Below are 27018 nucleotides of genomic sequence, written 5' to 3'. Positions count from 1 at the left end.
TGCTCTTAAATACAAACAAGTACTGTTTTGGCTATGGATAACACAGATAATTTTTTCATAATGAATTTTGTGACAATTACTTTATCTCTTTTGAGGAGGACTCACCCCAAATTATAATTTTCCTTACACCTTTTGTTTTGCAAACTTAAGATGGGAAAGCCTAATAAAGCCAGGACAAGAAATCCGCAGGGCTGGACTAAAGCATGCCTGTAACCCAGTAATGGCCAGGGCTGGTGCATTTCCCCACTTCATGTCCCCGCTGACCTGTTGCTATGCAAGCAGCATCTGCCAGAGCCTCGACTGGAGGAGCCTCCACAGCTGTATTACAACATCCTTGGGAAAAACCATTACTCTTCAGTCTTGGCTAACTCCTCATTTGCAACTGTCTTTACTGAAGCTGCACTCACCAGGCTACTCCCTTCAGTGTGGGACGGACTCCTGGCTGAGAGAGAGAAGCACAGCGCTGGGCGGCAGGAACACCCACACTCCGGACACAGCTACACAAAATGATTCATTGCCTGACCCTGGGAAACACCGATTAATATTTTGTATCTGGTTTCCTTATTTCCCCTCACTGGAATGCTGGGGAGATTAGTTAACACCTGTGTTTAACTTAGAAAAGATAATCAATATAGATATACAGGAATTATCAGGATTGTGCAGTGCAAAGGTAAGGAATGCCTCAAAAGAAAAGGTGGGAAAAAAATAATAATAAAAAAAAGGGTGTCGTACAACCTGCAACCCAGATCACATTTTTGTTTTTAGAAACTATAAGACTGGTTTAACTTTAGGCCTGAAGTTAACATTTCAGAAGGAAAGCTAATTGCTCACTGCAACAATCCTGGATACTCTTGTCCACGTAAGTCAGACCAAATATTACAGGGAGTTTAAGAAAAAAACATGCTTGAGAGAAGACAGCACATTCCTGTTTTTAAGAACATTTTGTCATGGTTTCTATTCCAAAAGCTTAACCTCTTCAAGCAACAAACACTGGGCAAAAGCCTCAGTGAGCAACCCTGGCCCTGTAAGTGACCTAGTTGACTTCACCCACTTTCCTGACACCAGGCAAGCGTCCATGCTTTCCTTTTCATGAATTCATGGCAACACAAAAGGCAAGTCCTTGCTGACGCAGGCACAGTTACTTGCACCGCTGCAGCAAATGCAGCACCCCCTAACCTGTGCTATGCTTTTACCTGCCCACAGAGTGGCTATTAACAACACCAGCATGTTTCATCCACGAGCATTTACTGAAGAGTGCTTTGGGATTTTTTGATGGAAGGAGATGATGAGAGGCAAGTTACATTAGTTCAATGTTCCTAACACTACTAATGTTAAGTGTATAACTGCCTGTTCACTTAAACACTTTCTAGCATATTTTCTCCACTCATAAAATAGTAAACAAAAAGGAGTCATTGGTCTTTTAGAAGCATTCCCCTTTCCATTAGGGAAGAGGCCATGTCACATGTCGCTTTTCAACACGCCATCTAGATTAATATATGGGTATTGCAACACTATTTTTCTTCGCAGAATATCAAAACCAAATGAAATTATTTTCCAATTATCAAAGTACAGATATGTTTTTTTCTCTTTGTATCCTCTTATTAATCTATAGTTTTTCCTAAATGCTACCAGAAGGACAAAACTGTCCATTTTGAATTGGAGTGAAATGGTACAGCAGCAGAAAAAATACAGGCATGGTCTCCTAAAGATTTAGTTTGAGTATTGTACACTTCTGAGAATAAGCCAAGATGGGAAAGAGGTTCCTAGAAATAAGGGAACACCTTCCCCACTCCTCACAAACCTACCTAACTTCACTTTGCTGCTTCCTCAACAAACAGTAGAGGAAACTGTTTGCAAAGATGTGCTTAAGTCCTCTATGACACTACTGCATAATAAATGGGGAAATAACCAAAGTGGAACCATGTTAATTTGAATTTCTTGACAAATAGGTGATTGTGTGTGTGGAAGGGGTAGGGGTAGCATGCCATACTTAAATAATGACTTTACTTTTCAGCAAAAAACCCATAAAACACCCCTCCAAGAAGTAAAGGTTAGAACAAAAGTTAGCCAACCTAAAATACTGTCATCACAGTGAAGAAATCAGACCACTGCTAGCCTGAGTCTGTTTTCTTATCCAAATTAATTTTGCATTGCCCTGAAAGTTCTGGGCTTTTTTCTATATGAATTGGGCCAACTCAGTGATTTAGAATGAGAATTTTCATTTGGTTATGTAGTTAAGCTCAAACAAGCAAACTATATTTCTGGCAATTTTCAAACTAAAAACTCAGAAGTTTACTTTCCTAAAACAAAAAAAATAAAAATCCTTAGTTTTTTTCATTTACAACATTTGCCATGTTTGTTTGCATCAAAGCTGGGTTTTTCAGAGAACAAACTATTGCCTCAAATCCTTTCCTTATCTTCAATTAGTTGATCTATTTTTTAAAAATATCAGTCAATCTTTGCAGAATTTCTGAGCCATTCAGTTTAGATTAAGGCAGTACTGTTAACTTTGTCACAAAAAACCCACTGCCACCTTAGTGATGTTCCATCAGGTCACAAAAGCACACCCATGCTTTGAAGAAGCACTACACACATGTAATTTCAGTACTCAAACTCTCCTTCCAAAATGGAGAGACCAGCAATCTCACGGCAGCTGACAACATCCAAAAAGCCCCTCAAAGTTAATAAAGATTTTAAGTGAAAACTCAAAGTTACACTGAAGATATTGCTACATGTAATTACAAAAAACATTGCTAAGTGTTCCTTTCAGTGACCAGAAGAGACAGGAACAGAAAGGGCATCTTGATTCAGGGTCAGATGCAGAAATCAGTGTGGAAGCCCAGCCAAGCTGTGCATCCCGCAGGTGGCAGTGGCCTGTGCTGACTGCTGTGCTTCACAGCTGCTTTGGAGTGAGCCCCACACAAATAAGCTTATATTCTTACACACATCCCACAGATAAAGGCCCAGAGTTGGTGCTTCACTCAGCTGTACAATATCAAGGTTACATATAGTTAATTATCATTCCAATCTTGCAGATCAGAAGGGGAATACCCAGATCCTGTGTCCCCTTTTCCTCCAGCAGATTAGTTCTCTTTTCCCCAAAGGACTGGCTGAAACAATCTATTTCTAAAATATACAGCTGGACTGCACCTACACCAGTCAAGGGATCTGGACTGTTTTCAAAGGCTGGTAATGAGCTAGCCTTAGGAGTCCTTTGTACTGCTAAAAGCATTTTTTTTTTCCCCCTCTGCCAGTGCCACACATGGGCCTGTACTTCTAGTCAACATCTGGGACACAGAAACCTCACACAGTGAAGCAACACGTGGCTCCCCCCAGCGTGAGAGTCCTCCTAACAGTGACACTTGCGGCAAATATATCTTGCTTAGAGTAGTGCAGGAAGGAGACAGTGCACATTCAGGGCAAAACATTTTCCCTCTTACATGTGAGCTATCGAGATACACACCTTAGGTCTGAAACTGGGCTGGTATTTAGAGCTGAACAATGGAAGGGGCTCGCAATGTCATAACTGAATTCAATACAGTTCTGCAAAAATTCCACTTGGGAATATGCTCACTGCTCTCTTGAATGAGCTAACAGAAATATCTTGTAATAAAAAGGGCTCTGTTCCAAGAACAGTGCCTTGCGGACAATGCACAGAATTAGCTACGGCTGTTTCTGACCACCGACCAAACTCACTGCTGCTGCGTGCTGAACATCACGTCTGTGCTGCACAACGCCTGCAAGCACCGTCACACAGCGTTGTGGGCTGATGAGGGCATTTCTATTTGTAAAACAGGTGTGGTTCAATAGCATTTTACACCGTTTAGTGCCTCGATTTTGTGAAATACAAGGCCTCCTATTTGCAAAGGAGGAACTGAACTAAGAGGTGCAGGGCACTTAGCACAGGAAGATATGTGTAAGCATCCCACACGCAGCCTGCCAAACATGCTTCTCCCAGGGCTTGGCCCTCCATAATCATGGGCTGCCAGTAGCTTCCTACGGTGCCAAACTGCAGTTACTTCCCTGTGAGATTACAGGCTGGGGGATTTGGAGGAGACCTACCATTTCATGTCAAAACTTTGCTCTGATTTAGCAGAGCACAGTCCAAAAGCCTAATGTGAAAAAGAGCTCTTTAATCTGAAAACCAGGCTCTCAGCAGATGGGAAGCTATAGCTTCACTGAAGTCACTCTATCTGTGTAACCCAGTGTGAAGACCAGCTTTGAAACTTGATCTGTGTATCCTTCCCACCACACCCATAGCTGTTGCTTCTTTTTTTTTTTTAAATCTGTTCACAAATAGAAAAAAGGACATTAATACTTGAAGGAAAATGAATTGAGCCATCTTAATGTCTAGTTTCTTAATCGTTACGTGGAAGGACACACATCACATAGACTCTGTGTGTGTGTGATCAGGGAAGGAGGAAGAGTTTTAGAGAAGTTGGTCAGTGCTAGAGAGACATGGGCAGAACAGCCACTTGCTTCTCTTTTACTGACATAGCATTATGGCCAGCTAATCTTCTATGCTCTTGCATAGCAGAATACTGGGATATAAGACAAAGGCACAGACATGACAGCAAGACTCCAGAGATGTATGTCCTGTGTGCAGGGTTACAAAGCTGTATATATGTTATACTGAATAGTACAATGCATTCCCATCTGATCTCCTGATGATAGAGGACCTTGTATCTCACCTTACTGCTACAATAGGTCACTTGACTAGAAGTTGAGTGCTTGGGTAGCACAACCAATGTGACCTGAAAGTCACACAAAGACTATATATGCACATGTAATAAGTACTTGTCCTGTGTCTCAGAGGTCACCAAGAGCAAAGATGGCCAGATGAGCTTTGGACTGGACTACGTGATGTGTCATACATAGCTCACAGGCCACATGCATGTGTATATGACACCACTTTATCGAACTGCGATTTGAGACGCCATTAGGAGGTGAAAACCTTCTTAATATTTCTGTAAAACAGTAAATTAAAAAGATTATGGCAAGTATATGCTACCTTATAATTTCAATTTTTATGTCTTTTGCGTGTAGTTTGCTTTAAGACAGAACTTTGGCTGTGGGCCTAATAGAAGAAGTCCCATATGCTTAGACAACGTGATAAAATCCATGTCTCTCTGCGTACTAAGCTTGCTGAACTGTATAATACTGGTCAGAAAAATGCCAACCAATACAACTCATACTAAAGAGAACAACTTGGAGCCCAGAACACCCAAGAGCAGTGTGCCTACAATCAACCACATGTATGCACGCACGCAGCCTGGCTTGATCCTAAACCAAAAAATCCCATAAGCCAAGAAAACAAAATTCACTCTTTTCCCCGAGTGGGAGTCTGTTTAGTGCAAGCACTTGCTTCAGACATCTGACTAGGAAAAGAGTTCCAAAACTTTTTTTTTGTTTGTTTGTTTCCCAATAAAGTCCTTACATATTGAATAGGCTTGAGGGATTTGATTGTAGCAGTTGGGCAGCCACAGGAACTGAGGTCAACGTAGAGGCCTTCTTCCAGCACACAGTGATTGTCAGCGATTTCCCCTTGGTAATACAGGAGCCAACTGCAAGAATAATGTTACAGAACAGATTAGCTGCTCTAGCTTCTTATTAACAGTAAGGGTTTGGTTTTTTTTCAAGATTTAGTATTTGCTAGGGAAATGAGGAATAACAAATTTGTTTGTTCTTGTTAAGCTTGAAAGTAAGGCGGCTTGAAAGGCTACACAACAAGGCAACCAAAGCAGCAAAATCCAATCATGTGGTACAGAAATCTCCGTTCCAGAGTCAAACGACGCAAGTGGAATGCAGACACTTCTACAGTACCAAGTTCTGAAAATCTGGAATAAATTCTAACTGGAGTTAACAAAAAGAATCACAGTAACTGTGCAAACTTCCCACAGGGAAAGCAAAATGCATATTACCCACAATCAATGACAGGACGACAGTTACTGAGATGCATTGCAAGACAAAGCGTCTAAAACATGATGGAATATGATGGGTGTTATGCACTTTCAGCTGCCTGAAATTTAGCAGCATTTATAAAAATTTTCATTTTACTTAAAATGGTGGCATGTAAAACAACAGACTTACCATCCACGAAGAACCTTAAAAGAACATGGTATGAATGATGTAAAATCAGAAACTTCTGCTGTGAAATCTATACATGCTCCTTGGAAATGTGTATTACTGAAAGCTTTGAGCTACAAGAACAAAACAAAACAAAACCAATGACTCGTAGGAAAACTAACACATTATCATTAATGTAAACAGAGAAGTGCTCCTAGAGAAGTATCCATTCAATTCACAATGATACAATAAATAGAATGAATTCTCATTTAAGGAGTCCTTTACAGCTGCATTATTTTTAGAAAGATCAAGTGTTTTATTGTCTCTGGGACCGGTACAGGATGCCTCCCAGTTGTGCTCAAGCAGTCTTGTCAAGCATAAGTGCAACTGCAGCAGGAGAGGGCCTAGAGAAAAAGAGAAGGCTAGGACTGAGGATGTTATCTTCCATCCAAAGTACCCCTGAACTGCAGCTCAGTCTTCCTACAGTTCAGCAATCCAGTGTTCAAAACAGGATGGAGAAATGTTGGTCAAAAGCTACAGGGCTACTGTTGACAAAGTGCCTTGAAATCTTCTGTGACCACAGTGATCACAGGTAGCTTCCCTTTTAAAAACTAGCACGAAAATTTCTGGGGAAATTTGGCACAGCTTGGTAGATGTGCCAGGAACTTGTGAAGTTCAGCAAAGCTGTTTTTACAGGTCATGGTGAAGAACTTCAAGCCCCATTGAACCATATCCCACCACTAAGATGTGATCAACTCACCCTGAAAAAGCAATAAAGTTGAAGTGTTGCAGTAACAGAAAAGAAGAGGAAAAAAAGTCATATGATACAGCCTATGATCTATAGCAAAAGTCACCTAGAATTCTGTACACTTGGGCCACCACTGTGTAACTGAGGTGAATTTTTCCCTTAAAGCCTGAAAGAGAGACTGGGAAAGAATGAAAAATGCAACTGTATCAAGAGAACAGCTCATATTCTGTAACAGAAGAAAAACACAATGGCTGTTGCAAGAGCTGCTTTCCCCTTCATGCCCCAAATTGCCCTACCTTCCTGCCAAAGAAAATAAATCAAATGCTTTTGCCAGTACCGAGCAAGAGGGCCAAATATGAGTATCAGCAAATGATTTTACGGAAAAGCTCCATCTATGTTTTTAAAAGAAATGAATGTGTTTCCTGTTAGAAAGAACAAGAAAGGACTAACCTGGTCTTGCACACTGTAACTGCAAATTGGAGAACGCAAATCTGCTACAATATCATGAATAAAGGGTAACTGACTTTTCTGTAAATATAATTGCACTGCTACATCACATAGTATCTATTTAAGCTGTAATTATATGGTATTTTCTAACCACTTATCTCAAATCTCTTTATAAACTAATATATATACGCACACTGTCTTTCATAGGTCAGATGCTATGCAAGGCTTTTAAAAGATTGATAACTCATTTTTATACAGAATACGTCTAATACTGAATGATGGTGTTAATTTGACAAAAGGTGGGGTGAAGTGCTGACTCCTCAGTGAAAACATTGCATATCTGCAATTAGTCTCAAACTGCAGCTCTCTCTACTTTGTCAGTGTTTGACATTACTATATGAAGTTTTGCTTCATGAGAAGCCAATGGACAGCATTTTAAAATACAAGTTATCGCAGCAATTATCTCTGCTTCCTAAATCATCTGTGTAAGTCAGTTGCTATTGAAAGAGGCTTTGTTCTTGCTTGGCAAAACTGAGTTTTATTTTTAATGAATAAAATGAATGTCTTTTTGGAGTTGGTGACTTCAGCCATTCTTACGTTATATGTACTTTGTTTACTAGGGAGCCTGGCAGGAAGAAAAGGTCAGGGGAGATACTGAGACATTTAAGAAAATGTAATTGCTTTTCAATTTCTGATTAGCAACTAAAACCAGGATTGAAAAAAAGACACATTCTTAACGAGAGTGAAAACAGTTCCCTTAGCTCAGACGTATGTTTATTAAAGGTGGGAGAATGTGTAACCATTCAAAATAACCAGTATATGGGGCTTTTGGTCAAATACTAGGATGCATAAGGATTTGCCAGCTCATAAGCACCACGCTCATGAGTTCCAAAGTAAGAGACTGTTGCACACATGAAAACTTTTCTTTTACTTTGAATGGGAATTTTTTTTATTTATCCAAAGACTGTTCTTATCCTAAGTAATGTTTTCCCACAAAAACTTACTCAAAGTATTTCCTGTCCTAAAAGAACTGTAGCTATATGAATGATATTCCTCCCATCCCAGCTTTAGGGCAGAATCCTATGAAAACCAGTATAGTGATAAGTCAGTGTAGTATTTTTTGAAAACGGCATTTAGATTTCTGTATATGAAGGTGACTGTGCAGATACACACACCAAGGTGTTGGTGTTTTTTTTTTTTCCCCACATATCACTGGAAATAAGAAGACGGTAAAAGCACAATTTATTGAAACTTCCAAGGTTTCAATTGATCTTAAATGTCTGCAAAACTGGATTAAATCACTCAAGAATAGTTTTTGGGAGATCCTGCAAAAGTAGGAGGGTTGAAGACAGAGACAAAATTATCTTCAACTGTTTGGATCTCACTGTTTTCCTCTGAGTTGGTTATTTTATCTGGTATCATTTACCAAGGCCTTACTGTGAACATACTTGCCAGTGTTTGAATTTGGCTGCAAACTACCATATGAATAGGTCTGGCAGGAAATCAGTGTTTAAGACTAAAATAATACACCAATTATGTCTTCAAACAGGAAACATTTCCTGTAGTCCTGGGTTAATAATAAAACCGTAGAACTAGAATACTTGTAGAAAAAGAAGGGTGTGGTCAACCTGCTAAGTAACACAATGTATTTCCCATGGTCCTACAGCTATTGTAGCCATCAAACAAGAAAGAACAAAATTGTGTCCAGATGACAAAATTCTTAAGTTTAAACAAACAGAACCATTGAACTCTAAAGTCTCTTTAGTCTGAAAAAAATGTCATGTTTCTTGAAACAAAGTTTTCCAAATTTGCTTAATTAAGAGCATGTCATAGAGCAGTATAACCACTTAGATCCTCACCCATGCTAGCAGCACACTGCAGGGTAGAAAAAATAAATCAAACAACTAATGCAGGAAGGCAGGAGAGCCCTGTAGGCACAGAACATTGTGGGAAACACAGACCATCCTTGGTAATGAGCAGAAACACTTAGAGAAGGTTTCTGGTTTTGAAAGATACCACAAAGGTACATTAATAGACATAACCTTGTAAGACAGCAACCGAAAGTGCAAAGCCCCAAACTAACTTGTTCTTGAGACTAAAAGTGAATTATAGGGACCTCTTTCTCTTTATAAGCTGTCACCAAGTCAAACACAATTTCCAGGGAAACAGAGTGTATCATAGAAGAAATTTACCATGGCTATGTTATAATCATGATGTGTTCAGTTATGGTTATATGTCATTGTAAGGAAAAGGGAAGCACGGAGCAAGTCGTGTCTGCTGCTATATGATTGAGAGACTATGAAAAGCAGAGCTACCAGCATCCAAGACTGAAAAAAACCAGCTTCCCCAGTTGATGCATCTGCAGGTTTGAAGTATGTAGTCCAATTTTTTTGCAGTTTATACTTTCTTCTTCACCTCATACTTAAACAAGATAGTGACACATCAGCTATAATGCAAAATAATGGAAAGAATACATGCCACAAAGGATGAATGCATGTAACAGCAAATTTCCAGAAACAGGAAGGAAAGAAGTGGAAAATAAATAGCTACAATGGTCCAAAGTCACTCAAAACCTACTGAACTGCTTGCATTTTTGAGAACAGAATACCAAAAGGTATGATCTGGAATAAAAGCAAAAAGCAGAATATTAGCAAACTTAACCTTTATATATCTACTTGTTTCCTCCATCAATGCTCTGCTGTCTGGAGATGATAATAATGAGATATCATCTTAAGTAACAAAGCAAGACATTCAACATTACCTGTATTTAATTATTAAACATATTTTAGTACTAGAGACTGTTACATAAAGTCAACATACCAAATGTGGAGGCTCACTCGTTCCAAGTGGTTCCTGCAGCAATAAATACATATACATGCATATAAGTAAAGGAAATTAATTACAATTAGTTTCCTAGAAGACATGTCAAGTTCCTGAAATTTGTTAATTACAAACTTCGCATGCTCTTGGCACAGCTCTCTTCCCCAGCTCCTGCCATCAGCTATCTGTGAGCTCACGACTACCTGCCTGACTGTTCAGTCCCTTTTCACAGAGACAGCTTCCATCAGCATTAATTACTTCACATAACATGGACTAGAGCCCATGTAAATGTTTATTTATTTTTGAGTCTACTTGTTGAAAACAACAGAACACTGGGATGCCTCTTTCAACATGTTGTTAAGGAAAGTTTCTATTTCCTAACAATGTGCTCTTCAAAATAAGGTTAAATGTTTGTTCCTTTCCTATTTTCAGTGCAGCAGTATCATCTATTGCACACTCAGTAATGAGGATTGCCTCTGTTTTGCATTCTAGTTTTGACAGCCCTGGCACTAACCTATTTGGGTAAGTTGCACTACCTTGGACTTAGCAATGGATTAAAAATACTTCCTATCTTTATTCATTGGGTGTATTACAGATATTTTAGCACAAAAATGAGGGGGGAACAAACTTCTATTATACAACAACAATATGGGCCAGAAATTCTTGGTTATTTTTATATCTATTACCAATTTGGCATTATAAATTACTACGTTTTAAGGCAAATTAAACTTTCCAGGTCAGGTTATTATTTCCATGAATGCAGTCTGCCAAAGGGAAGTTCTTCTTATGAAGTTTCCCCAACAGTTTACTTAACAGATAAGAAAGATCCAGATTGTCCACTTCAGTCTCCATCCTGAATAGACTTACTATATGTCATCCATGAGGGTCTTTAACTTGTTTCCAAGTAAAGAGACGAATTGATTAAATAGTATAGCCTCCATAACAACACTATTGTATACTCTGATCTCCAAAGGTATCATTTAAGTTTTGCCCTTAACAAGTTCTGGTAACTCACCAACTTAATAGGTCGAATTGACATGATGATTTTACTAGATCCTCCCCAGTCAAAGAAACATTTGTATTTTCCTTTCTCCAATACATATTGCTCTCCACAGAAATATTTCTGCTGATATGCGACCCACCTGGAGAATGACATAAAAATTAAACTGAAAACAGAAAAATGTGCTGTGTAGTTTGATGAACATACTAGTGAGTTAAACAGAACAATATTCTTTAGAGTTTTCTTGATATGTCCATCTGACAGACAGTGTACCACCAAACCCAACAAGAGGTACAAAATTTACATTGCAAACACCACTTTGACAAACAGGCAACTCTGGGTGCCTGGTTTTCTATCAATTACACATTCAGCATGAAATGATGCCTTGCTTATAAGCCCATTGGAAAGACACTTAAGTGACAAGATTTTGAATCTCTCTCAGCTGAACCTTTACCTGTTCAGCACCCCCCACAGACAGGGCTACATCATCAGTTAATGATGAGTATCTACCTCAACAGACATTGCAGGCGGTCTAATTACCTTCCTTATTTATTGCAATTATGCTCTTTATTTTCCTCATGAACTTCAAAAAGTCAGCTAAGTCCACCCTGTAGGCTGTATCAGCTTTGACCATTTATTCTTTCACACCTGTTGGTTTAATCCCCTGCTTCTAGTTCAGATAGTTCTCCAAAAACTATTTTAATTGTCAGTGCCAGCAGCCTGATGTTATTACAAATAAGACACAGCCCATCCTTTCTGTATAGGCTCCACCTGTACCAAAAGGTATCCCAGTTCTTAAGATACCTGAAATCCCTCTTTTTATGACTGCTAAAGCTTCCTTCCTGCTACCATGAAACTACAGTCTATGTGACCTCTAGAGGAACACCACAAGCTTTCTCTAGTAACAAGAACAACCAGATCCAAGTCAAGGTGTAGCCATGAGATTTAGAGAAAACTAAACTAAGTTGTTGTTTTTTTTTTTTGTCTTCCACTTACCAAGAAAACTGAAAGAAACATTGTTCTCCCCCTGATGTTTACCATCTGTATCATGTGAAATATATTTTGTCAAAAGATGTACCCAAATCCAACTGTGCAGAAAAATACTTAATAATTTCATTCAGATATTTCAGTGGACTTACACTCCACTTTTCACAAGAACTGATCTTGTCTCTGGGCCAAATCCAGCCAGCTCCAAATCTGGGATTTCTTCGTTGACGATGTCTAACGCTTTCCCATCTTCATCATCAGACTGAAAAAGCGACACTGATGACTCTATAAAATCCTAAGAGGCAGCACAGGAATTAGAAGACAGGTTGTCAGAGCTCAGTGACACTTCACAACAAAATACTCTGGAAGAGAGCTATAGCCTGAAAGTCAGTGTTCTATAAAGCAGTGAAGTAGCTTAGGTCCCCCTTGTGAGGATCTTTATGAGATATTTTGGCACTGAAGTGTCTAGCTGGAAGCCTGGCACTCTGATATGGCCCTTAGTGGTTTCCACTGAAGAGAGAAAGAACCTGCTGCCCCTGAGCACCATCCTTTCCTCTACAAGGATGACTGAGAGTGCAAAGATGCTTGTGTGGGAAAGAAAAGGGTTGGGGATTTAGCACTGATCTTCTGAGAGCTTCACAAATGACTACTCTAAGCACTACCATGACTATAGTCTTCAAGTTCTGCTTTCTCATCCCTTCCCAGCAACAAGGCATAATCATGGAGAAGATGAAATTGAGTAAGGTCACCATTCCAGCACAAAGGGGTTTGTAGTTTTTGGATACATCCATTGTATGACTAGTCACTGTAGCTACAAAATAAATCCCACACAACACTGTCATGTGCTCTCTTATATAGCCATGTGACACTGCTTATGCTTTCAACTAGCACAGTTGCTTGACCAGATTACTTGGATGCCTTCAGATTATGTGAATTTGGGTTTCAAATCTCCAGTATCTTAACCACTTAGCAATTTAAGCACACAATTCAGTCACTGCTTGTGGAAATAGAAAACAACAATCCATTCACTTTCTTCCTTTAACTTCTAACAAAAAACCCCCACAAACTTGATTCAATTTCAGTGTTTCTGAAACACTCAGCAATGTTATAATAAATTGAAAATAAGCAAGTCTTGCAAACAAGAGAAAAGGCTATCAAGCAAATACAGGAGCCAGCGCAGATTCACCAACATATTAAGGACACCATCGCAGGAATTATTGCACTACATATTTATTGCTGAGAGCAGCATGCTGAAGGCTACACTGAGAAAACAAAGACTTAAGACAATCAAAAAACACTTAAAAATTAAAGCCAGGCCAAGCATGCAGCCAGATTCATTTGGTCAGGTTCACCTGACTAAACAGACGCTTTATAGGACAACACGCCTTTGTATAGGATTCAATCAATGAATAAAGAAAACCAGTTTTAGAATGAACACTGACATGGCTCAACCTCTCTGCATTGTTTACAGGACACTAAAAAGTGATGGAACAAATGCTGTAGTAAAACTGGTTTCCTACTATGTTAACCATCTCCTTTCATTTATTTAAAAAGTTGCAACTACTTCAGGTATACACTAGAAATTCAAGTGCCAGGTCTGGTAAAATCCTCATGAATAAAAACTGCAGCTTCAGATTACTTTTTAGAAAAACAAAACAAAAGCCACACATAAACTAGCACAGTGTTAATACAAATGAAAACCAGCTACCCTTAACAGTCCTAAAGCAAGGACTTAAGAGTTTCTGAAAATCCATTTAGACCAAAACTGCACATAATTTGACTAAATTCAAATTACTGAAACATACCCACAATTGTAATTACATTTAAAACATGTTTCAAATTCAGCCATCAATTTTTCCTCCCTAAATTTTCATGACAGCTTCTTTTACAATAAGCAATAGGAAACAAAAAAGGACTTTCCCACCAAAGCAAATAATTTTCCGCTTGAAAACATTAGTGGGAAAGGTCTGAAGGCAACACGCTCGGCTCCAACTGAGACTCAGCAGCTTTGCTCTTTCCCTGATCATGACAGCCATGGGCAAACTCAGCTTCACAGGTTCTCTCACCTGACACTGGAGAAAAGAACTAAATGCCCAAACCAGCCCAAGTACAAACTGCTGTGCACCCTCTGGAACGAGCCCTGTATTTGACTTCAGTGTGTCCACTATAGATGCTGATAAGAGAGCTGGGAGTACACTGGAAGATAAGATTCTTCAAGTTTTTCTATCTCTGCTTTCAAAACACATCCTGAATCCCCACATTAGAGCTTGTGACTGTTCGCAGCAGAAATATTTAAGACAGATGAAAAGTGAAAGCACTTGCAGTATGGCTACATGCGTGTACATCTTCACCAGTGGGTGGGGAGGGGCGATTTGCAACAATGGCCCTTTTGTGCGTGATGTCTAACCTTTCTGATTTGTCAGGAAATTAAATTCATGCCTCAGCTCAACTGTAGTCCCTGGTATGCATACAGAAACACTGGCTGGATTTTCCTAGCGCTAATAAGCTCCGGTGGAACCTGTCATGTTGAGAGTCGCAGGACAAAAACATTTGAATAGCTTTGCGTAGCACTAAGCCAGGACGACAGAGCTAGTCCTGACTCAAGCTAAGCGGCATACTGTACCCAGCCTGGCTCTCGGCAGAGCCATTTACGTGCTCCTGCACCACGCTCTCTGCTCTAGGAGCACCACAAAGACACTGGCTCTGACTCTGCCTGGAGCTGACTCAGGTACACAGGGCTCATTAGCTTTGGCTTCAGGCCGTGGTGAGCCAGGCTAAATTGTTTTCAGGTCTCGGCTGTCCGTAAAGCCAACACAATCAAGGTCACCTGGTGTGATGCCCCAGGAAAAAAAACCAACAACAACCAAACAAATAAACAAAAACACAACCAAAAAAACCCCACCAAAACCCAAACAAAAAAGTCTGGGCTGGATTGGCCCCTACATGAGACCACACTAGTGAGTACATAGTAAAGGTACCTAAGCTGACCATGGATAATTCAACCTGGCCACACTTCACAAAATCCTTAATCATCTAAAGATGCTCTTGAATTTGTCTGTCTAAAACAGAATTTCTAGGGAAGAGCACTAAAGATCTGATATCCAGCAACATCCCTGAAGAGTCCAAGAACATCGCAACCTTTACTGCACTTCTCCTGACAGAATTTTTGAGATTACAGAGAAGAGCTAGTAAGCTTGCTGTGCAGCAAGGGGCCTTAAGTGCACAGAAACTAGTTTTGGATTTTTGCCCAGGTCCCCTTATAAACAAGAATTTGTGACTAAAATGTTTTAAAAATCCAGACACAAAGTCACGAAGGCAGCATATGGCAAGCCTGAACACTGACCTATATATTGCACATCAGAGAGAGGCGGCCAATCTGTTGGTCAAGCTGAACAACAAAATGCCAGTGCCATTAGTTAGTTTTATTGCCAATGAGCTCATTGCCTTTAGTTACGCTACAATTTGAGCAAAGGTATTACTTATGCTTTTATTATCAATATGTACATATAGGTGTATATTTATATGTCAATTTGAATGAATTACAAGTGTGAATGATACATGTTTTTAACACGTTAATGAGCATCCTGACTGTTCTAGGTGTGAGTCAAATGAAATACATGCATATACATGGAAGGTCATCTCTGCTAGGCACATGCACAACTTTAAGCTTGTGTGTATGCTGAGAGGAAGATTTAAAAAGATTAATTTAAATTACTCAAGTATCCTATGTATAACTTGAAAAGAAACTAAGGTTAATCAGTAACTGAACAGGATTCTGCACATTCAAAACAAGGAGTTAGAAGAACATTTTCTCAGAAACATGAAAACAAACTAGAGAAGGACATTTTTCTTCAGTTTAGTTTATTCTCCTCTCTTTAAGTTATATGATAGATTCAGATTATAAAAACAGCTTTTCCTGAAAATCAAAACTCCAAATTGTGAATTTAAGCGTGGCTTTTTTGTTACCATTAAATTTTTGTTTTGTTCTTAAATAATGACTGTTGAGACAATGAGTTTGCTCTAAAAGTTTGTCTACAAAATTCCTGCTTCAGAAATTCAGAAATATAAAATCTCATCAGGAAGACTGGGTAATCTCAAAGCAAACACACTACTTCTCAAAAGGAGCCACTCTTTGCAGTTGTATTTAGAGCTCACAGGACTCCTATTATACAGAAAAAAATCTCCAAATCCCCAAGCAAAAACCCTCCAAACCAAAGGAAATGATAAAGAAGTTCTAATTCCATGTTTTCCCATCACTGGAAAGTCAAACTTTGCATCCAATACTGGACTTTGCTATAGTTTTTATTATTATTTCATCTTTGCCCCCACTGATCACATTTTAGTAGAAGGGATTTTTTCACCATGATTGTTTTTGCTGCCAAAATTTTCTGGCACAAAAATCACGGAGACAGAGGGTAATACTGTTTTAAGGCTTGCGACAGCTGCTGTGTTGAAAAGCTATTTTTATTTTAATAAAGAACTATACTGTACAGTTATGCATGTTAAATATTTAAGAAAATTCTGTTCCAGAGATGCAAACAGTTTGAAGTGCAAAAGTAAGATACTTGGAAAATCTGGCAGGAAAACAAGGAATTCTGCACTATAGATTCTTTGTATAAACTTTACAAAGGCTATTTAGAACCTGCTTCTGCTTTACAATGTATACAGTGCAGTCTAAATTTCAGCAAGTAGGAAAAGAATGAGAGTGAACTTGGGCAAGAGATGGAATGTCCAAACCCAAGACAGCTGTAACATATATGAATAATAACCTTTCTCTTTATGTACAGAACTGTGCATAACTTGTGTGAAATTCATAAAAGTACTTACAGCCTGAAGGAACCGGAAAGACAGGAAGACACTGTCAGTTCCCCCCCATGAGTGTCTGTCTTCATAATCTCCCTCCTCCAGCAAGTACTGATGGCCTTTGTACCGCTCCTTATCATAGGCAACCCATCTACAGCAACCACACAACAGAAGAAAGAACTAAAAGTAGAACAACTGCACACAATTTCCCATAACAAATAAAAGAGGAAGAGAACATCCTAAGAACACTGAGCATCACAGACTCGGCTAAGAAACAAAACAATGCTTGTTTGAAATCACAACAGGCACCCATGAAGTGTTCTTTGTGGATCAAAATCCCACCATGTGATTCTTTCTCCAACAACAGTTTATTTGTTTAACACTTCTCCATGTACCTCCTTGCAGTCAGCCATAGTCCTGATACCAATATTCGGTCCTACAGAGGCCAGTATGCATCTAGTGGCCTCAACACTTTAAGCCACCAATTGTCGATTAGAAAAACCAAGCAGCAGATCTCTTCAATAGCTTAATAAAGGACAAGATTCTACGCTTGCTGGAGCTGGTAACAGAATTAATGGATTGCAGTAGAACAAAATGTCACCTGCTTATATTGTTTCCTGCACTAATCTACAAACACAGCTATGAAGAGACAAGTGAATTGAATATATACTATATATTGCACATGGAATATATTTAACATTGAGGAAATAAAACTTCATAAAGTATTTTGAACAAATAGATAAAAGCTCAATTAAAAGAAACCCTTGCCATATCGACTTTTAAAGCTCTAATGGATCTTAATTTGAAAAAGTGCTTTCCCCCCCATCCTTATTTCTTTCTTGTAAGCATTTCTTTCACTAAAACTTCCTTGTAAGTACTGCTGTACGAATTCTGTCAACACTGAAATTTATCAGGCAGGGATAGCTTGACTTTTAGTACCATTTGCTTTACATTAACTCAGCTGTTTAAGTTACCACAGTATTAAAAATAAAAGCTGCCACAACAGACAGAAGGATGATTTTTAATAATTTGAGGCTTCCCAGATAGTGAATTCATAACGTATTTTGAGTATTCACAATCAAGATTATTTTGAATTTATTGCTTGTACAATTCTGACAACAGCCTGAAAGGATGTATGTTATTGAATCTTTACGCTGAAGTATTAACACTGAAATCCCCTAAGAAAAGAAATAAAAGTCTCTGAAAATTATTTTTATCACTGAGCTTTTTGGCACAGGCAATCATCCTGCATGCTTTCAAACAGCCCTATCCTTGCTGGGTGTCCGGAGAGGCTGAAAAAGCACAATGCGTGGGGGTGGCAGCCCTGTGGAACAGCTGGCGCTGAGCCCACCCTGTGCGCAGCCCACCCAGGGACTCTGTGCTACAGCCCTTTCCATGCCGTGTGTGCACGCAGGTACCACAGAGGGAGGGGCAGGGCAGCGCAGAATCAATGCGAGGCCCCAACAAAGAAAAAATAAGGGTGGAGTCTTAATTCCAGATAATGTGCAACAGGTGGCAAAGGAAAACCATTAAGACAATAAAAGAGTTTACAGATTTCAGAGGCACTAAAAATCTCAAATTGAAGACCGACCACACCTACCCAAGGCCACTTCACTTTAATTAAATAGAGACTATCAGAAGTGTAAAGCAATATAAATTAAAGCACTGTATGAATGCTGTCATTAAGGAATAAACTGCCCTAGTTTATTGGAATCCAAAAGGTAAACACTGTCTGCACACCTCTTTCACACTTAAGTTTTATCTTCCTATATTCTCTTAGATCGAATAAGCTATATATATGGACAGCTGGTTTTATTCAAGGCAAATAACTGAGAAAATGAAATATATATTCCTCTCTTTTAAAAATATTTTACCAGTGAGAGATTCTAATCACCCCTTTGTTAGCACTTCTTAGCGTTTAGTTATGATTTCCTATTTTAAAGCAAATAAATATAGAAGTGAAATATACTTACACTCCACCAATTACACGTATTGATCCAACTTCCTGAAACTCTTCTTCACTACCAAATAGGGCTGGGACAGAACTGATGTTTTCTGAAAACTCTTTGGACCATCCTCCAAAGTGTGTTTTCTCATATATTATTATCTAGAAAACATGATGTTGAACAATGCCTTGAGTATGCCCTGAGCAGTAATTTGAAGTTTTGGTGTGTATACTGCTACAGTGTGTGGAAGACTTTCTTCCCCCTCCAACAAACCATCACTATGAAGAAAAATACAGCATTGCATTCCTCAGCCCTTCTGATTCCTAAGTGTCCCAGAAGCTGAAGAGACTATATCTGAATTTATATAGGCCTGTCAGGCTCTTTGCAGACATTTCTACAGGAGGATACTTATTCACACAATTTTGTTTACACAAATGCACTCTGCAGCTATGTGACTGTGATTTATCCTGTAATCCTGTGTTTGGGCAGTGTATATTAGCCTGCATTGAATCCTACCTGGTCACAGCTAGACACAATGAGCTTAATCCTTCAAAATTAGACAAGAGGTCTTTCTCTGTACTTTGCTGAAGTTATTTCAGTGACTGCATCTAACACTTCCCTGAGGTTTCTCAGCTGCTGTGTCACACAAATCAGCTATTAATATTCATTGCAATATTTATCAGAAAAACACCTGAGTCTTGCAAGTACTTGTATAATTAAAAGTTAATGTAAAGCATGAGCATTTTTGTGGATAACTAGAAAAAGGAGGGAAAACGAGCGATAACTCTGGATTAGCTTTCTGCTCCTCAAATCAGAGAAGGGCCATGGTCTCACTCATATTGGGATTGGGTGTAGGAAGGAAGGGTCTTATTCCTGCCCCTGCCTCCTCCATCCTTTTTTTCAAACTTGGTATGTTAAGTGTGAAAACCTCTCCTGGTGCCTTTCCATTACAGTGACTGATGTGTCTATCAGGAAAATACATTTTATTTCGTAAAAGCTTTACAATTCTTCTATAGCAAATTCACATTCTCCTAATATGTAAAAAACAAACTACTGCTACTTTTACATCTCATGGAACACTAGTAAGAGCATTAGTGAATTTTTCTTCAGCAGCAAACACTGAATACTTAATCAAACCACATAACCAACAAAAATAAAACAGCTTAAATAAAGGTTTTATATTTCAAATGTGTTCACATTTTATTCTCGATGTCCTCAGTGATTACCTTGACATCCATTGGCATTTGTACCTTTAGTCCACCCTAAAAAAAGGAGAATAAAAAAGATTTTATATCTATTTATATACAAAACTAAAAGTTATGCTTTGACATGTATTTTATAGAACTATCAGAGTGTGAAGTACTGGTAATTATATTCACCATTTTCAGTATTGGTCAAATCAAACCCTAGTTTAAATACTATGATAACTCATAAAGGCCAGAGACATTATAAACCTGACCTACAAACAAATCGGTGTGTTGCCAAGCCTGTAGGGGTGCAATCAATTAAAAAATATTTCTTGTCTATTAGAAATCTAAAGCAAATATTTACTATGTGTTTTTAAACTAATTTATACTGACCAATTTTAAGAATTGACTTTTAAAATTTTACTGTATATATTTCAAGTTTCTTAAGCATAAATGGTGGAACACTAAGAAACTATAAACACCAAAAGATAAAAAAATATAGGCTGAACTATTAATGTCTACGGTCCAAGAGCAAATACAGTAAATGCATTTTCTCTGGAAGTGTTAGTGAATGACACTCTGTGAGGGAATAAGACACCTGCCTCCCATAAGTAACTAAAACGGCAGCTGCTAGGTCTTACTCCTTTGTATCTTTTAAGCTCTCTTTCCATAGGCTTGCTGTGTATATACAGTAGAATTACATGTTACACACTTCCACATCTCTTTCATATTTAGATCTACATGTTGTCTATCAAAACAAGAACTAGTTGCACCTCCCAAGACTTCTGTGTGATGTGTGGTCACAGGAATACTACCAGGTAATAAACTCCTCACCTCGTCTTCCACCCCTGTAGACTCTAGCTGTAGCATTAAAAAAAAAAAATTAACAACTTCTGAAGAGCTTTTTAAGTTAATGAATTTGTGTTGGCTGCAATACAATTAAGAGCCTTTCAGTTCTGTCTTATTTGATCTCCACTCAACAACAGCAGTTTCCCAGGAAGATGTTCTAGTGAATTCTCTGTGCTCTCTCTGACTACATGGTCTTACTTGAGCAGATGCAGAAGAAGCCCAGCAAACAACAGCAACCACCGTGCCACTACAGCACTGCAAATACACTGTGGCTTTAGATGAGCATTACATGTACAAATATTAACCCTGAAAGGACATTAGAACCTAATTTATATTTAGACCAAAACCTCTGTGGGAGCAACAATAGGAAAAGGAAGGCGCACAACTTATTAGGGAATTGTGAAGTCCTCACCATTTTTAAGGGACGCAGAGATTTTACATCTGCTGAAGGAATTTCAGATGGTGAATCGCCTTCTTCCAAAACCTTCATCTCTCCCTTGTAATTAAAGTCTGAATAAGCAAGCCATCTATAACAATAAGGACAAAGGACTTATTAATCTCATTAGATAGATTTCAAATACGAATATCTTATTAAAATTATTTTCCTTCTTGTATTCATAAGAGCTAAACAATGTGTTTTAGATACTGCCAGCACATCAAAACAGAGCTATATTTAACCACACTGGCAACATCAATGCTAAGATGATCTCAGATACTTTTTCTCAGTTCAAGCTAAACATAAATGAAAGAGAATAAAATTAATGATTTCTTCGCTTACTTTTAAGAAAGCAGTTTGTTACACTATGAGTCTACAAAACCGATGTCAGTACAAGACAAGACATTTGCATCAAAATTTACCTAGCATTGTCACCATTGCAATTAAATGTTTCTAACATCAACCCCACTTCATTTTTTCAGTGGAAGTTGTTAAAACAAAATGATTTACAATACTCCTTTGGAAAGCAGACTATTGTAATTTTGACATGAAGATTAAAAATGCTGACACTCCTTCAGACTTCTTTAAAATCAGGAAGAAAGCTGAATGTAGGAGCTGGACACAGGGTTAGTATACCAAATAAGGAACGGAGAAAGAGTCATTGAACCACGTGGGAAATTATTTTCTTAAAAGTGCACACACATCATAAGCAGTTAAAAGTTATACTAAGTTCTATCTAGACTAAGACAAGACTCTGTTTACAATTCCTTTACCACCTCAAGCTTGATAGACAAATGGTGAGATTGTGGGAAGGAATGCTTGACTCACGTGGAAAGGCAAGCTCAAGACTTGGAACAGAATAGCTGATGTCATTCTGCAATGATTTAACAAGAAGAGGCACAGAACTCTCAGACTTCAGGAATTGTGAAGTGTGGGCCATTTACCCAGGAAACAGACTATTGTGCTGAATGCAGGAAATGCTTGGCTACGAAGGGCCCTGTATCGTATTGCATCACCTCTCCAGAAAATCAGGATATGGCTGTAGCTTGAGAAATGCTTGGATGATGTAATATTCATTTTCTGGTATTCAGCCATATTGTTATAGTAGGGTGGGTGACTATGGAGACAGTATCTATTATCCAATGAACTAAAAGCTAATTATAGCTGAGCTGCCTCTTCTATTTATAAAGCTACTCAAGGACAGAGTTACAGAAGACTTCTACCAGCAACTAGAGGAAAAATGCCCTCAAAAATTTGGTTCCACTACTAGGACCCATATAGCATTATGGTGAAGTGTAGAACTGGGACTATCTAGTGTATGTTTTGTAGTTATGATTTATAGCAAAACTTCCCAAATATTGTTCCTATTGCTGACTGACTTTCATCCCATAACGCTCCTCCTCCTCCTCTTCCTCCTCACTGTTGGCAAATTGCTCTTAAAAAGGTCCAGTACTCACACTCCCGATTTGACTCTTATATAAGGGTTTTTCTCAACATCCAGTTCTTCTAAATTGGCAACTGCACTCTGTATGCAGATTGGAAGTGCCTCTGTACTGCCAGCTGCCAGGCAGAACTCTACCTCTGGAACGCCACAGTCCTGCGGAAACAAATCAAAGTGTCAGGCTTATCCACACTTGCAGAGTTGGCCCCATCACAGCGGGGGAATGACCAGTAAATGTTTCCTTTTTTTTCACCCCTGTCTTCTCACCCTTCAAACCTAACTCCAGGCTTCAAATGATGGAAGGATTTTTTTATTTTTTCTTTTAAATGAAGACTGGAATTTTTAGAAAAGCTAAGGGAAGTAAATTTCCAGCTCCCACTAATATATGCCTGTTGGGCCACTTTCAGAAAATTCATTTTAATACTCTCCAAGTATATGATCTGACAGATAGACAAACCATGCATATAATACTGCTAACTTTTTCTTTTTTGAAGACAGTGCTTCCATAGCACACATATAGATACGTATGATGCACGCAAAACTGAAACTTCCTAGAAATGTCTACTGCATTCCCACCTCCCTCCCTCAGTCATAATTAGGGTCTGTACTGCATTCTGTACAGCCGTGAGTTCAATCTTCTGTCAAGCTAAACAAATCTACAGCATTTTAGACAAAGGACAGTAGTAGAAAACATTTGTTTTGTTAAGTAGATACTTTAGCAATTTCCTGTTCCTGCAGAGCAACCTCTTGTTACCTTACTGAAGGTCTTCTACTGATAGACACCATGCTGGAGAACAACTTCTTGAACACAAGATCTTCTCTAGAATTTGCAGAGATTTTATTGAACCACACTAATTTCATAATATTTATATAAAAGGCATTGCGAACACTTTCTACCCCAGCATTTGTCATGAATCTGTGACCATCTTCTGTTACAGTGAAAGGTAGCTCCTATGCTTATAGAGTTTGCCCAGCTGTGGTTGGAAACCTCCAGTTCTCAGTGACATCTTCACAGCACCCTTCTCCTTATCCTCCTGACCCATAGGCCCATTTGTGTTAGGTCAAAGGGCTTGGACAGCATTAAGAGACCCTGAAACTCCTAAGTGTCGCTGGAGGAAGATGCCCCTTGCATGTGTGCTAAAAAGGGATTAGAAGCTGTCCCCGAGGATGCCCTCAGAGAAGCTCTTGGTTACTGGATTTGTTGAGGACGCAGGCAGGGTCACATCATGAGAGATCCCACATGGCCCATGGCTTCTGCCAGACCCAAAAGGCAAAAGACAAGAGCTTGCAGAGCAAGCCAGCAAGGGGGCACAAAAACTCTTGAAGTTCCAGCACCCCGTCTCATGACAACACCTGTACGCTCTCCTTTTTCACAGAGGCTTTGCGTGGAGCTTCAAACGATGGAGTAACATGCCACCTAGAAACACACCTCTTCTTGGTTAGCAAAGTTCTTTCAGAAGTCATTTAACTGCCAGCAATAAATGTGGCAATTATAACAGGTGGACTCCAGGGTATTATTTCACTTTCCTCCAAGACCTGACGCAACACAGTATACCGCTTTGGCAACTCTCCTTCATGCACAATTGTGTTTCCTCTGTATTGTACCTTGCAAACAATGCACGCTGCTTGTTTTCACAATAATAACTACAATACCAGAATTTTTATTTTCAGATGAGCAAAACCAGAAAGACTAGGTAAAAAGACTTTCTGGTACAATGCTAATTCATGGCAAAATGTTAAGTAACACCATTCCTCAACTCTAAGGGTATTATTGATAGACAAGTTTCAAGAACACCACCTCACAGTTTTCACATGCATATGAACCTTACCAAATTACAGTTAAGAAATACTTGAATTTAGTTTATATTTCTAATAATACCTGAACTGTGATACAGCTGAAATCTGTGAATCCAACAGTAAAGCTTGATACATAAAATCAGAAGATGCACTTATAAGAATTCCACAAATAATGATGCTAGACTCTTAAAGGCTTCAGATAAATTCTGAAGCAAAGTACCTACAAGACTAGACAAGTGGCAAAATAAAGTATCTTTGCCTGCAGGCCCAGACAGAATATGAGACAGAGTATGTTTCATTTTAATTTAGCAGGAGGTATTTTTTCTTCATTTGAAGATTAGAAAAAGCCAGTCTGTATTTTCTTTTCAAGTTTGCTTTCTTGACTCTGAAGTTCATAAAGCAGGCTCCGCCTCAAGAGTTGAAGAATGTAGCAATTCTCCAAAGGGCAGGTAAAGCACAGTACTCACAAGACAATCTCTCCCATTTATCACTCTCTCTCTCCAGCCAAATTTTGACAAGTCATTAAAAACCTAATTGTAATGGCATTTTTGTGTGTACTAGATTGAATCCACAAAACCTTTCACAAAGTGTTCCATAGTAAACTGAGGTCTTCATCAAAAGCAATTCAAGTATCTATTTTTAAAGGTAATAACATGTTCAAGCAAGAAGTACATTACATTTTAAAATCACAAATATAAATTTTGTCTTAATATTGAGTTCAATTTAAATATATTAATTTACAGATTGCAGAAAATGGTGAAATCTAGTATCGCTATATGAGATACTATTTCATTGCAGATGTACACTCAAGTACTATGTGATTTATTTATGTAATTTAAGCATGTAAACATTAGCTTGGTAAATATTTGCCCTAGCATGTTTGTATTTGCCTGAGCATATTTAATAGGCATCATTACATTCAGAGGCTTCTTAAACATTCCTAATAAAGCCATCAGCTTTAGAAATTAAACCAAAATGACACAAATAAATATGATAGCACTCAGGTTGAGAACTAGACTCTTCAGTCCAAAGCCCTTTCATTTGCAAGGCGTCAAGATTTTCAAATAAGATACCCACATGCATAACTACTACCATGCAAAACTATTACCACAGCATTTCAGACCAGATACAAACCAAAGTTTCCTCCCAATACTCCCCCAGCCCTCCACCGCCATCACAAGCAGCCAAAACTCAGGCTGTATTCATTATCCTACTGAGACATCAGACAAAAATAGAATAAAAAGCACCACACACAGATTAGATAGTTGTGTTCATTTCCAGTGGTAACACACAACCAGCAAACGCTCAGGTAGGTCACAGCCTCCAGGCATCCCACTTCCACTATTCTGTGATCTCCTCCTACCTCCACACCGCCATCCTGGAACACCCGTGCTTCCCTCACCATCTTTTAGGAGCGGAGATGTTTACAAAAACACATACTTGCACTAGCTTGCAGAAAACAGGCACTTCAAAAACAGCAACAGACCCCTCAGCAGAAAAGTTGCAGTCATTATCACTTAAAAGAACGAATCGCACCCTAAAGATATGTAAATTCTCTCAGTTTTGGTCAGTCTGCTCCTCTAACAAAGATGAGAGTGACTTGCAAAACACCTCATCAGAAACTACAGAGACTACTGACCTTGCAGCTTCAGATGTTTTGAAGCCTGCACAATTAGTTTTAACACATATCGAGGCTGTTGGATAAAGTGTCCTTTAGCTGAACATTGCTCATTATACACTAAAATGATTATGTAACCAATATGCAAATGTCTAACCAATACGCTCTTTAATTAATGTAGTGATAAGATTTTGTATATACTGGCTGTTACTCTTCTTGCTGGTGTGCTGGCTTTATACCAGCATCCAGACTTGCTTAACTCTTTAATAAACAATATCTTGTCTTTGTGTGCTACAATTTGCCTTTTTTTTTTTGGCACACCAGGTGACAGAACCCTGTTTTTGGGAAGACTAGGTTAAGGCTTCTTCTGAGGACAGTTAAAATGACCCTCAAGACCTTAGAATTAAATATTACTCTTCGGTGGCATCTCTTTTTTTCCAGTCCAATCAAGAGCTCCACCATAAGTGGAGAGCCTTCATAAGAGACTCAGAGCCTTCAACACTCTCTAGGTGGTCTTGGCTGTTCACCGTTCTTCGAGATCCAGGGTTACAACCCTAATAGCACCAGCAGGGCTAGACAATTCCAGCACTCCTAGGTCTTCTCCTTGGAGCTGTAAGCTATGGTGACTGAATTGATCAAAATAGCCTATTCAAATGAGGTAGTGTTTTATGTCAACAACAGGACAAAGAATAACTAAGGTCCGGCTTCTTAAGTTAAATGTCAAAACAATGATGACAGAAGAGTCTATTGAAAACCAGGACTAATTAGTTCTGGTATCCACATGATTGTTTTTTAATACAGTCTAGACACATATTAGTTTTGATACATAGTTTGTCCTTAGGACGTGTCAGCTTTTGCAGCATTTTTTATTTC

General features: G+C 38.7%; 1 protein-coding gene across 1 annotated transcript in view; it reads right to left on the bottom strand.

Moving 5' to 3' along the window:
- Positions 1 to 27018, bottom strand: part of CRYBG3 (crystallin beta-gamma domain containing 3) — a 99376-nt gene that overhangs the window by 18807 nt on the left and 53551 nt on the right. The window contains exons 6-15 of the mRNA XM_071816632.1: positions 22747 to 22886; positions 21266 to 21380; positions 20044 to 20079; positions 18845 to 18978; positions 16896 to 17022; positions 12221 to 12363; positions 11097 to 11223; positions 10082 to 10114; positions 6091 to 6200; positions 5438 to 5564 (exon numbers count right to left, since the gene is read on the bottom strand). Of these exons, the coding sequence (XP_071672733.1) occupies positions 5438 to 5564; positions 6091 to 6200; positions 10082 to 10114; positions 11097 to 11223; positions 12221 to 12363; positions 16896 to 17022; positions 18845 to 18978; positions 20044 to 20079; positions 21266 to 21380; positions 22747 to 22886 (1092 nt within the window). The remainder of the gene's footprint in view (positions 1 to 5437; positions 5565 to 6090; positions 6201 to 10081; positions 10115 to 11096; positions 11224 to 12220; positions 12364 to 16895; positions 17023 to 18844; positions 18979 to 20043; positions 20080 to 21265; positions 21381 to 22746; positions 22887 to 27018) is intronic.

The sequence above is a fragment of the Patagioenas fasciata genome, chromosome 1, assembly GCF_037038585.1.
Source record: "Patagioenas fasciata isolate bPatFas1 chromosome 1, bPatFas1.hap1, whole genome shotgun sequence".
Lineage (NCBI taxonomy): Eukaryota > Metazoa > Chordata > Aves > Columbiformes > Columbidae > Patagioenas > Patagioenas fasciata.
This window is presented reverse-complemented; position numbering and strand designations above follow the sequence as displayed.